At 30.8% G+C, this 13,134-nt stretch overlaps 1 protein-coding gene across 1 annotated transcript; it reads right to left on the reverse strand.

Moving 5' to 3' along the window:
* Positions 1–856: 856 nt before the first annotated feature.
* LOC120154765 (cell cycle checkpoint control protein RAD9A-like) lies at positions 857–4,327 on the reverse strand. The gene is made up of 11 exons (XM_039166420.1): positions 4,212–4,327; positions 4,067–4,180; positions 3,321–3,440; positions 3,127–3,235; positions 2,454–2,705; positions 2,269–2,381; positions 2,046–2,110; positions 1,477–1,715; positions 1,247–1,403; positions 1,089–1,132; positions 857–996 (listed from the first exon to the last, which is right to left on the reverse strand). The coding sequence occupies exons 2-11, from the start codon at positions 4,169–4,171 to the stop codon at positions 860–862; spliced, it is 1,341 nt and encodes a 446-aa protein (XP_039022351.1). The 5' UTR covers positions 4,172–4,180; positions 4,212–4,327; the 3' UTR covers positions 857–859.
* Positions 4,328–13,134: the final 8,807 nt, after the last annotated feature.

Consider the following 13,134-nt stretch of genomic DNA (forward strand, 5'->3'; position numbering starts at 1 on the left):
ACATTTTTATATTGATCAAACCAACATATTTTTCTAGGTTTATTAGTTAAATCCGAATCTACTGGGACCCTATCTGTAGATTTCCAAGATTCTGGAATCAGCACCCAGAAAATGCAAAATCCTCAATCCGGTGATCCAAATCTGAGTCAATTGCATATCCATAAAAATATTAAAATAAAATCTTATATATATATATATTGAATATTGTTTGTTTTAATTCTATTATAATGTTTTTTTATTAAATAAACTTAAGAACACCTTGAAGACAAATGATACTCAAATTCGGATCACCAAAGAGAAACAACCATTAAGTCACATTAAAAATATATTAACAAAATGATCAAAACATATAAAAGAATTATTTGAAGAATATTTTAAATTTTAAAATCTAATTTAAAACAAGTCATATTCCAAAAACTAATATAAAACAATTTTAAAAATCAATTTAATATGGGTCTCGATTTAAAATGAGGATTATAGTATAAACCTTTTGTGCAATTAACTCGATTAGTTTTACATAAATTTAAGACCATTAAATGAATGAAAATAGACGGATAAGATTAACTTCTTACCATTCCGAGTAAAAAAACATTTTTTTCACCGCATTTTCCAAAACAACGAACATACCCTTGATACAATGAAAAAAGAAAGACTAACAAACCAAAGGAATCTCTGTCACCAAATATTTGACTTACCAACAAGCTAACACGAGCACGAAGCTTGTGAGTTGTGATTCATTTCACTCCCTGCAAACCTATAAACAATCAAATATTATAGATCATTCCATGTTAAATGATACCAAAGCTAAATCAGAATGAAGGATATGACTAAAAAAGAGATGTCATTCATTAACTGAGTGTTACTGTTCTTCACAATATGGTGGCGTCGACTGAACGCAGAGTTCGTTATTGTCATCCCCATCCTCCTCCTCGTTTGCATCGACCCAATTACTCGGATGACGTTGTGATAATCCATGCACATTAACCTGGCTCCTATCTGAGCACAACAAACAGGGGGGAACGTTCTCAATTATTGCAGAAGTCAATTAAAAAATTACAAGAGTACAACTAACAAATCCTTTGATTAACCTTGTGCACCAGCCTTGGGGTCCTTTTCGACTTGGCCGCCGGTACTACAGACAGTTAAGAAAACTCAGGTAAAATAAGAGCCCGAAATGGCAAATGACAGGACCTAGCAATTAGGTTTAAAAAGGGATGCAGGATGTTAACGGCAATATTCAGGATACAAAATAGGAGCAGCGGGAACATTCTCTCTAATCGGAGCATCTTTTGTGATCTGCATCATGCTAACCCTTTGAATATCCCTCTGTTCACTGGCATTTAAGTTTTGCTGTCTTTCAACCGGCCGTTCTTCAACCCCATTACCGTTTCTTGCTGCACTTCCTGAAAATGATCTTAACGCATGAGGTTTTGCATGAGCACAACATCAAAATCTCGATGGAGAATATTTCGTTACCTGAGAGGTCAGACCATATTCTGGTGTGACCAGATGTATGCTCAGAGACATTTGCCCTAAACTTCTCTTGCTGTGCTTCAGTCCCTGCCTGGTTATGTACAGTTGTAGCTGCTTGTACAGGTTGAGAGGGATTGCCTTCGTGTAGCTGTGATGTAAGCATGGTTGCAAGTACAAGTGCAGCATCAAAGTTTGAGACAGAGCCATCATCCAGGCCAAACTTTGGTGCCAATAAAATCGGCCTGTTACCGAATAAACATCTATTCAAGATCAAACACACATTCTTCCTTAAAAGTGATAATAGTGCACAGCAAGTGGACGAGACCGATAGTTTAACTGATTCGGGTAGCTATCTTATAGAAAACACATGTTTGATATTAGAAGCAGAGATGCAGCAAAAACAGATGGCACAGGCTTGATATAAGACAAGGCTATCTGAATTGGTCAAAATCACTTGATGATGTGAAATACTTTACAATTCAAAAACAAGTTGTCCTGTGAGTTGCAAAAAAATAGATTCCTAATGTTCCACAAATGCACGAAGAACTAAAATTACTAGAAGAATATCTTACTCGCCGGCTTTGTCAAGAAACAAGTGTATGTCAACCTCGCAGCCTTCGCAAAAAGTCAGGAATGCCTACGTTTCAGTTTTCCTTTTCAGATAACAAAGTGCAAAAACTCGTGTTTACCTCAAGGATCGATGGTAGAAAAAAGATTACTGCGTGTAAGTTGGATATATGAACCAAAGATTATCAAGTTGATGCAAAATCTACTCTCTGGATCGAGATTAGATACCTTTAATTCCTTCATACTAAAAGTAACATCCACAGGATCTCCAGTGTGAGTATACTGCACAAACTCTTCTGAAGGATCTATCCAGAGTTGAGTGTGCAATGAGGAATCATTCTCTGCACGGATAAACGAAAGAATAAATTCCGTTTTCAGATGAAATAGGGGGAAAAAACAATATTGTTGGGTACCTTTAGTTGGATCTATATAACTTCTAAGCTCAACAGCTTTTCCGCCTATTTCATTTGCAGCATCAGAAGGTAAGAACGTCGGCTCTGTTGAGACGATGGTAATTTCCTGAAGTGATGATTGAAAATTAGCTAGCAATCTAGTTAGATCACGAGGCCTAACAACCAAGTTACTTGGAAATCTTCTCCTATCAAGAGACAAGTGTTGTATATCAGGTTCAACATTGCAGGTAATCCAATATGATTTTTTCAAACCTGCCAAGCATATAAGAAGAAAATATTTAAAAACCAAAATAAATCCATTTATGTACGATATCAAAAAAACGTGAGAGGACTCTTTGTGTGGGAATTCCCGTGTTCTCATAAACGCCACAACAAGCAAAATAACTAGATTTTCAAGTCTTCCCGGAACGAGTTACGAGTCCAGTTTCAAATACTTATTTTGGCATTGAGACTGGATTAGTTAGCATAAAACTGAACTTATACACTAACAACAATAAATTAATTGCATTCCAATGCTAAAACTAACTGCATAGAATGGTGTCAACTTCCAGACTCAGAATTATAGCAAATTGTATAGAGTATTAACATACATGAGAAACCTTTCATCTCAGTCCTGATTACCGTATTCGAATATGGAAGAAAAATGCAGTAGAAAATCAAATAAGCACTTTACCGGTATGGCATGCCAAATCCCACTGTATTTTCGGCGCATCAGGATCAGCCAATTTCACAGTCAAGTTATCAATACTTGCAATAGGTGTCCTAAGAACAGAGCAAACAGCCTAAAAATACAAAGTCACTTGAAATGCTACCTTACACGATCCATCAAAAAATTATTTATACAAGCAGTGAAAAACAAAATTATACCTTCAAAAGCACACTGCACTGCACTTGAGTACCAGAAATTGTATACACATCAAAGAAGTTTGGCTTAAACGTAACAGATTGGTAGGCCGACCTTGAAGAATTGAGCGTATGAAGTGCAAGCTGCAAATATTGCCAAGTTTTCAGTCAATTTGTGTGTTTTGGGGGGGGGGGTAGTATAGATGAAAATTCCGAAATATAGACTATGTATTATAATATTCTGTTTGGCTGCAGAGAAATATCTTTCAAACCAAAATCCTTTTCACTACTTCGCCGAACAGCAACTGAAAACAAAATATCACTTCAAACCACCTTGATCTATCTTTCTTTCTTTTCTAAATCTGTTGCATAGAGAATGAATCAAACTATACCTGAATCCAATCACGAATAACTTTGATAGCCTGTGATTTCAGTTCACTTTCCTAATCACCAAACAGTCCGATAAATCAGCATTTACGCCCCTCAAAAACCTTAATTCCAGTGCTTAAACTAACTAAACAAACACTTAGTTCCAATAACTTGCATAAAGAATGAATCGAACTAAACCTGAATTCAATCACGAAAAAAAATGAGAGCCTACGATTTCAGTTCACTTTCCCAATCACCAAACAGCATGATAAATCAGCATTTAAGCTCCTTCAAAAGCTGTATTCCAATGCTTAAAGTAACTAAGCAAACACTTAGCTCCAATTACTGGCTAATGAAACAGTTGAATTAAAGAGATTCAATTCGGAAGTAGGAAGTAGTACCTGAGAAGGAGAAGCTTGGAAGACGAGCTCGTTGCCTACACGTGCGAGGCACGTGATCGAACGACTAAAGGTTTTGAGAGCGTTGTCGCTTAGACTCAGCTCCATCGCCTCTTTTCTCTCTCTCTCTCTCTCTCTCTCTCTCTCTCTCTCTTTAAGCTCCGAGTTTGACTGTATGAGAAATTTGAAAATGCTAAACTCAGCTCTGTGACTTTGAGTTGGGACTCGGAAAGAGAGCGAATTCTGACTTGGGATTGGCGGGAAAAGGAATTAGGGTTTCATCAATATTGGGCCAATGTTGAAATAAATCTGCTTTCCCTTAGGTAATACCGTAATAGGCCATGCTAATTTCAACCCATCAATTTTTAACCTTTATATTTTCCGAGCAAGTTTCAGGAAGAAAAAAAAAAGAATTAGGGTTTCTTAAAAAAAAAGAATTAGGGTTTCTTCCTTTAACATATAAAGAGAGGAAACAAATAACCTAATCCTCAAGTACAAGTTAAAATATAGTTAGATTTTCCTTTTCGTTACACGTTTTTTATGAACATAAACAAACATATAAATGAACATGTTCATTAACGTTAAACGAATATATTCGTGAACGTTAAACAAATCAGATGCAAACATTCAATAATTTAAATGAACACGAGCCAAACATTAACATCTTTAATTAATTAATTAATTAATTAAAGCATTTGCTATTTGTTTATTGTGGACCTAACCACCTTTTAGTGAGACACCTCCATCTTTAGGTACATGGAGTCTTTCATCACAACCATAAAGTTTGGTAGCTCCAAAGCCTATGGCATTTTATTTATTTATTTATTTATTTATTTAATGTTCATCTGCCACCATTGTGTTAACAAATCATGATTGTCACCATTAAAATCATAATTATAGCATCATTAATTTTTTAAATATTTGTTATAAATTTATTTTAGAAAGGTAAAATAATGGGTAAACTACACATTTAATACTTAAACAATATCAGTTTTGTTTCATTTTGATGCCTAAACTTTTATCTGTTTCAAAACCATACATAGTGTTTACTTTTTGTTTCGTTTTGGTACCTCGTTAAAAATTCAGCGGAACTGTTAGAACATGACATTTTTTATGGGTAAATTACATCATTCATCACGTAACTACCTTCTCACTCCTATTTTGATCTCTAAAGTTTACAATTTTCAATTTAATTACTCAACTTTCATATTGCTTATATTTTAATCACTCTAATTTATTTTATTAATATTTTTTGTGACATGACATTTTTATTATTACTTCATTAATATATATAATTAAAATAAAAAATTAAAATTGAAAGTTAGAGTGATTAAATTATGAGTAATTGAAAGTTAAGTAATTAAATTAAAACAATAAACTTCAGTAACCGAAATAAGAGTAAGAAGATAACTAAGTGTTTTTGACGGCAATATACCAAAACAAAACAAAAAGTATATGTTATGTATGATTTAAAACAAATGAAAGTTTAGGTATGGAAATAAAATGAAACTGATAGTTTAAGTATTAAACCTGCAATTTACTCTAATTATTGTTATTTTTAGAATTAAATTATATTACATCAACTTTTATTCAGATTTTTTTTAAAAAAAACAAAGGGTGTATTTCTTTTTAATTTTTAAGGGAAAATAAATTTAAATATTAATGTGAAGAAAGAATTTAAAAATTAAATTAATAAAAGAAATTGATGAATTCAAATATAAATGCTGCTTATTCCTCTTCTAGATTCACCCCTTTCGAAGATCTCATCCTTATCAATAAATTCATCTGAAAATGCTCTGCTTATTCTTCTTCTGGTTGCTTCTACACACAACTCGCTAAAAGCTTGGTAGGACCTTTTTTTCTGATAAATTACCTTTTAGATCCTTTTACTTCTAATTTTTTATAAATTGAACTATGATTAATAACTTTTTCAGTTTTAATTGATTCTTAAGTTTTTGTCGAATTCAAAGTCAAACAAATTAGATTCTAATCCATTCTTTAAAAGAATTAAATTAATAATTCAATAATCAAATTTCAACCCTGATTTTGTTGTTGTTTATATTAGACTCCTAAAATTTTATTCCGACTCTATCTCTAGATTTTATATTTGAAAGCCGTTTAAATAGGGATTAACCTAGTTAAGAGGTGTGAAGGATCATGGTCCTCAAAATTTATGATTTTTTTAACTATTAGTATCCGATCTATTGATCGAATAATTTGGATCAGGTATTGAAGAGGCAAAGACGATCCTCCCAATCCAATTTACTCCATTCTCAATCGTTGGGATTTGAACCTCTAACCATGCTTTAGGAAATGTTTTATTCTACTAGACCAACTGGTTGTTATTTTCTAAAATATTTAGATTTTTATATTTAATGTATATCTATTTGATTCTAACTTCGTTTATACATCTATAGGACCATTGGATGAGAGAAATTAAAGGCTGAGATTAACATTAGAAAATATTAAGATGTTCGCTGGAAAAAAAACAATGAGTTAATCTCCGCCTTTGATTTACTTCGATTCAATAATCATAAAAAGATATAAAATTAAAAAAGTTATACCCGACGGAAGTGGATCCTAACTAACTATATATATACAATTCAATTACAAATCATAAAACTTTTTAGTTTTAAAGAGATTTAAAATCGTTGGATGAAAATAATTAAACGACTGAAATTAATAGTAAAAATATAAAGATATTTATCAAAATAAAAAATAAATCTTAATTATTTATTTCATCTCATCCAACGACCTTAAATCTAAATCGATATGGAATGCCATACTTAATGGTATAGTATTGGGAGAAATGAGAAGGCTTGGGAAGCAAGAAAGATGGGGTAGAGGGAATCAGGTTCATATTAATGGAAATTGCCCCTGATTTGATAAACCAGGAATATGCTGTTAGATTGATTGATTGATTGACTCAACACTGAGTTGATATTGATTTTGTTTTTTCCCCTCAAAATTTTGTGCTGCTTTTGGTTTAAGACTTCTCGTTAATCAGTTTCATTAATACAATTTAGTTGTCACTTGTTCCATATATATAATGGGGTAAGGGGAGGTACGATAATAAGTTACCCTCAATATTAGGTTGAGAGCAGCTTCCGTAGGAGACCTCCAAATTATAAAATACCCTCCATAAGACTTGATCCCACGACCTCAAGGTTAAGAACCTTATGCTCTACCAACTGAGCTTGATGGTCATTTCATTTTCATGAATACAATTTTCATTTTCATGAATACAATGGTCATGTTAAATCTTATATTGCTTAATCAATTGATAACCCACTAAATTAACTTCTAAAAAAATTACACTGCTTTACATGCATACGTACGTACATACATATACATACATGCATATATATGGTGTTCAAACAGTTAGTTCAGTTAATTGATCGAAACAAATTATCTAAATTTCATTAATCAATTTTTTTTCCATTTAACCGTTAATCAAATTGAATTTTTTTAAGAACTTTAATATAACCGAACTAAGTTCGGTTAATTGATCGGTTAATCGAATTAACTGAAATTTATAAATAATATAAATTAAATATTTAATATTTTGGTTTGTTCAATTAATTCAAGTTCATTCGGTTAAAATCGAATTTTAAACACCCCTATAACTAAATAATATATATAACATATTGAATATTTAATAACTTTGGTTAATTAGTTTAATTAACTGATTTTCAACCGAACTAACCGAAATCAAAATTTAAAAAGAACCATTAACCGTTAATCGACTGAATTCAAAATTAACAGATCGATTATCCGACCAATTCAGTTTTAATCGAATTATGGACACCCCTGCATCTATCTTATCTTTCCCCTATACGTATTTTTATCGTTTTTCAAAAACTCATATTTTTTCCAGTTTTAATACGATACAAATACGATGTAGTATTTGTTCAAAGATTCTCAACCATTTTACAATAAATGCTCGTACCCTTATATATACGATACCAAAATCTGAAACCTCAAGAAATAACAATAATCCTTTAACTACTGAGATTATTTAGCTTATGCAATTATTGAGCTTTCAAAAGTTATAAAATAGATATTAAATTTATCATATTATTACAAAATAATCATAATAACGTTATAATAAATGTAAACTTTTAATAAATGTAATGATCATTTTTTAAATATTTAATAAACTTTAATGATTGTTGTAACAATTCTATAAATTTAATAATTATTTTTGTAGAAATTTAACGATCAAAATTATTGAAAATTAATTTAATGACATATGATGTACTTTACCCTAATTTTTTAAAAAAGATTCTCATTAAACCTCTCGAAGTTTTTGAAAATTTTAATTAGGCTTCTAAATAATTCAAAGGTTTTAATTAACCCTCAAGCTGTTATGACAAAATTCATCACTGATAACAGAGGTGAGAAAGTAGGGAATATGACAACGTAAACCATCAATTTTCTTTTATTTTCATTGATCACCCCTAGGGATAGAAATGCACAAAGTCGGATTTAAATCCGATCCGATTTTTTCACCTAGCCAAAAAATCGGTTTATAAAAAAACCGGTTCGGATTCTAACTGTTTTGGAGGGCCGAATGGTGTAACCAGTTTCGGTTTGAAAAAAAAAACTGATTTTATTATTAAAATTATCGTCATCAATTGCAACAAAGTTTACGATAATTGAAATACTTAAATACTTCCAAGTTCGATAAATTCAAATACTTAAAAACTTTTAAGTTCGATAATTGAAACAAAATTTACAATAATTGAAATAAAGTTTAAAAATAAACTACATCGCCATCTCTTCTTCATCATCTTCGCCTTCTTCAATATGTAAGTTTGATTCTAAATCGACATCAATTGCATCTTCTGGGGTGGTGATATGTTTAAGTGTTGTGTAATAAGATTTGAGAAAGTTGTAATTAACCAAATACATTCACAACCTATTTATACATGTTTAGGGTGGTAAAATGGTAAATTTTTTTTAGAAAAAAAGGTCACAAAACCCCCCAACGATTAGTTTTTTAAACCCATACCGATTTTTTCTATATAAAAAACCGGTTTTTTAACCGGTCATTTTTTTCCCAAACCGGTTATATTATCCGTTTAAAAACCGGTTTTTTTAAAATTCGGTTTCGGATATTTTTTGCACAAAATCGGATATTCGAATTTTTTGTGCAGTTCTATCTAGGGATGTGCATGGGACTAGAACCGACAGGTTCCAATCATATCGTATTTAAAAAAATCGAGTTCGAGCCTGGTCGGATTTGAGTTTTTTTAAATTGTTTAAAAAAATTATTTTTATATATTTAAGAATAATTACAATAATATATGTATATATTATTTTGTTTCATTAAATCTTTATTTTTATTAAATAAAAATAATATTTTTAATAAATATTATTTCATGTTTGATCAAGCCAAATTAAGATTTTATCTTTAAAAAAATCGAGTTCAGATCAAGTGAAAAATATATATATATTAAATCAAGTTCGTGAGATTTTTAATTTTTAAGTTGGATCAGGTAGATCGAAAATTCGACCCGACCCGTTCCTAATAACCCCAACACACACACCCCACCTCAAAACACCAAATTTTGGTGCACAAAGTTCGACACAAAAAGCTCAGAAAACATGCCCATCTGCTTTATTGTTTGTACTAAAAGGATGATATATGGGGTCCCATGATCTGAGTAAGCTCATAATTAAGACCAGCATGTGTGAAAGAAGAATTGATGTATCATGAAGAAAGGGAGTCCATAAAAGATTCTCTTTCAACCCATTTTTCAGCATAAAAATAAAAAACCTTGTAGCAATGATCAGCATCTGCCATTCCTCTTAAACAGTCGACTTAAAGATGAAACACCTGCAAAAATCATGAGAATCCCTTTTAACCCCTCAAGAGCTTGGAATGTCAAAATGAACTTCTTCAAGTGCACAGGAGAATACAAACCCAAAGGGATGAGCTTTCTCTGTGTATGTATTTGGATAAGGATTTGTTAAAAGGGTGATTTTGATAGATTTATGGTGTTAGAGTAAAGAATTGTCCATGCAGCTCAGTTGGTAGAACGCAAGGCTTTTAATTTTGTGATCGTAGGATCGAGTCTCACGATGGGTAATTCATAATTCGGAAGTCTCCCACGGAAGCTGCTCACAACCTGGTGTTGGGAGCAGCCTACTATCCTATCTCCCCTTACCCCATTACATATGAGAATAAGGGTCAGTTAATTTTATGGTGTTAGAGTAAAAATAATAATCTTAAAAGTATTTTTAATATGATCGATATAATCATAAAATAAATCTCGAGAAATCACTGAAGTCATTCAATAAATTTACCGACATTTTTTTCTCCTCCTACTTATGGAGAAAGTAATCTTTTTATTCTCTCTTTTGATTAATCTTAAAAGTAATCTTTTAGAGTAAAAATAATAATCTTAAAAGTATTTTTAATATGATTGATATAATCATAAAATAAATCTAGAGAAATCACTGAAGTCATTCAATAAATTTACCGACATTTTTTTTCTCCTCCTACTTATGGAGAATGTAATCTTTGTATTCTCTCTTTTGATTAATCTTAGAAGTAATCTTTTAGAGTAAAAATAATAATCTTAAAAGTATTTTTAATATGATCGATATAATCATAAAATAAATCTCGAGAAATCACTGAAGTCATTCAATAAATTCACCGACATTTTTTCTCTCCTCCTACTTATGGAGAAAGTAATCTTTTTATTCTCTCTTTTGATTAATCTTAGAAGTAATCTTTTAGAGTAAAAATAATAATCTTAAAAGTATTTTTAATATGATCGATATAGTCATAAAATAAATCTCGAGAAATCACTGAAGTCACTCAATAAATTTACCGACATTTTTTTTCTCCTCCTACTTATGGAGAAAGTAATCTTTTTATTCTCTCTTTTGATTAATATGTCTACAAATTCTCTTTTAAGGAATTGGAAAAGAAAGAATAACGCTTGCTAGGAAAAAGAAGAAGGGGGAGAGTGTTTATTTTTGAGCAGCTAGTTAACGCTTAAGTAAGCTTTTGAATTCGAGTTTTTGTGTTTGCTGAAAAATTTTGTCTGGAGATTCACTCACCAAAAACATGTGTACGACACAGATCGGTCTAAATTAGTTAAGACAAAACTTTGGAATCTGGAAAACAATAAAAAAATTAAAAATAATTTGATAGATATTAAATTATGTTAAAATTTTATTGTACTCTTTTTTAATATGATCGATATAATCATAAAATAAATATCAAAAAATCACTGATGTCATTTAATAAATTCACCGACATTTTTTCCCCTTATGCGGAGAAAATTCTTTTTATTCTCTCTTTTGGTTAATAAAGATACGTCCACAAATTCTCTTTCAAGGACTTGGAAAAGAAAGAATGACACTTACTATGAAAAAAATGGAGAGTGATTATAAAAAGAATTTAATGTGATCTTTTGACCAACAGTTTTTATCGTTGATTATTACGATGCTAACGTAGCAATCCACAATGAATTATGACGTGGCAAGTGGCTAAATTCTTTTTTTTTAAAGTTCGAGGTGTGAATTCTTTTTTTAAAGAGTATGAAAAGTCCCTATACTTTTAAAAATAAACTAATATGACTCTCTAATTATTTATCTTTCAATGTAGTCCTCTAACTAAGAAAAATACTCAATGCTACCCTTTGACCAATGTTCTTGACCAATTTTTTTCGTCATTGACTAATGCATTCGTTAATTCCTGTTGACGTGGTATGTCAAGCATATTAGCACCCTCCGTTTGATGCTGACTAAGTGTCTTTTGGGTTTATAAATCCAAGTTGATATAAATCCAAAACGCGCCCAATCAACATTAAACGGAAGGCATCGAGGCATCGACCTGCTTGACGAATCACGTCAACAGAAATTAACGTAATCGTTGGAAAATGATAAAAAAACGTTAGTTAGAGGGATATATTTAGTTTTTTTTATTTAAAAGATCATATTAAGATAAGAAACGGGAGAGTCATTTCGATTTCTTTTTAAAAATACAAAAACTTCACGTACCTTATAAAAAAATCAAATCAGCAAATATTATTTGCATTAAAAAATAATGACATTACAATGGGATTCCACTGTTCTAACTTCGAACACACAGTCTTGCATTTATTGGAGTCAAAAGTTGCTAACAATTAGGTCCAGAGGGACCTATATGCATAAAGAGCTTGCATGTTTTGTTTTGATAATGAACTTTAAGTTATCTGCAACCCTACTCAATTGCTTTACTTCTAAGGTCTTGTTAGTCAATATATTATATTCTAAATAGAATCCAAATCAACAAATTATTGAATATTTAAAAATTTAAAATGAAAGAAAGTTTTTGGGCAAAGTACACAAATAGTCCCCTAATTATGGGGCATTATTTTGTTAAGTCTCATGACAATCAAGAGTTGCAAAAAAAAAAAAAAAAACTCATGACTATTGAGCTTCATTTTATTGAATCCACTGACTATTAAAAGTTATAAAATAATCACTAAATTATTCATATGTTTCAGATTTGTCATTCTTGGTTAAAAACTAGCTGCAGTCTGGACTAGACATAAATTTATTGATTGTGATCAGGGGCGGATGTATGTGGCTCCTTAGAGGAGCCATTGCACACCCATTATTTTGAGAAAAATGTTAAATTTAGTTTAGTTTGTTAATAAAAATAGAAAAAAGTAAAAAAAATTGCATACTCAAATTTTTAGAATATGAACATTAAAATTTTAGACTCCCATTTTTTAATTTCTAGATCCGCCACTTATTGTGCTATGATAAAATTTGATCTCGAAATCGTTTGAGTCGTGTTTAATGAATTGATTCTCCGTTTGCATGCATTATGTCGTCGAGTCTATACTCAACATTATTCTATTGAGTCCGCATTTGAAAGTAACAACAACGCTCGTAGACATCATTAAAGATGTGATTTTATCATATCTCATTTAGTAAGTTAAAGTTTATCTCAAAATATCGTCAAATTTTTAATAAAAATAAATAAATTTAAAATATATAAATAATTAAAAAAATATTTTTAAAACTTTTAATAATAAAAAATCTCATCAAAGTAATAACCTCTA

This window comes from Hibiscus syriacus, unplaced genomic scaffold (genome assembly GCF_006381635.1).
Source record: "Hibiscus syriacus cultivar Baekdansim isolate YM2019G1 unplaced genomic scaffold, ASM638163v2 tig00111151_pilon, whole genome shotgun sequence".
In the NCBI taxonomy this organism is placed as follows: domain Eukaryota; kingdom Viridiplantae; phylum Streptophyta; class Magnoliopsida; order Malvales; family Malvaceae; genus Hibiscus; species Hibiscus syriacus.

Coding starts and splice junctions, on each gene's coding strand:
- LOC120154765 (XM_039166420.1), bottom strand. CDS start 4,171: ATGGAGCTGAGTCTAAGCGACAACGCTCTCAAAACCTTTAGTCGTTCG. Junction 1,404..1,476: donor AATATGGTCTGACCTCTCAG/GTAACGAAATAT, acceptor GATCATTTTCAG/GAAGTGCAGCAAGAAACGGT. Junction 1,133..1,246: donor GTTCCCGCTGCTCCTATTTT/GTATCCTGAATA, acceptor AACTGTCTGTAG/TACCGGCGGCCAAGTCGAAA.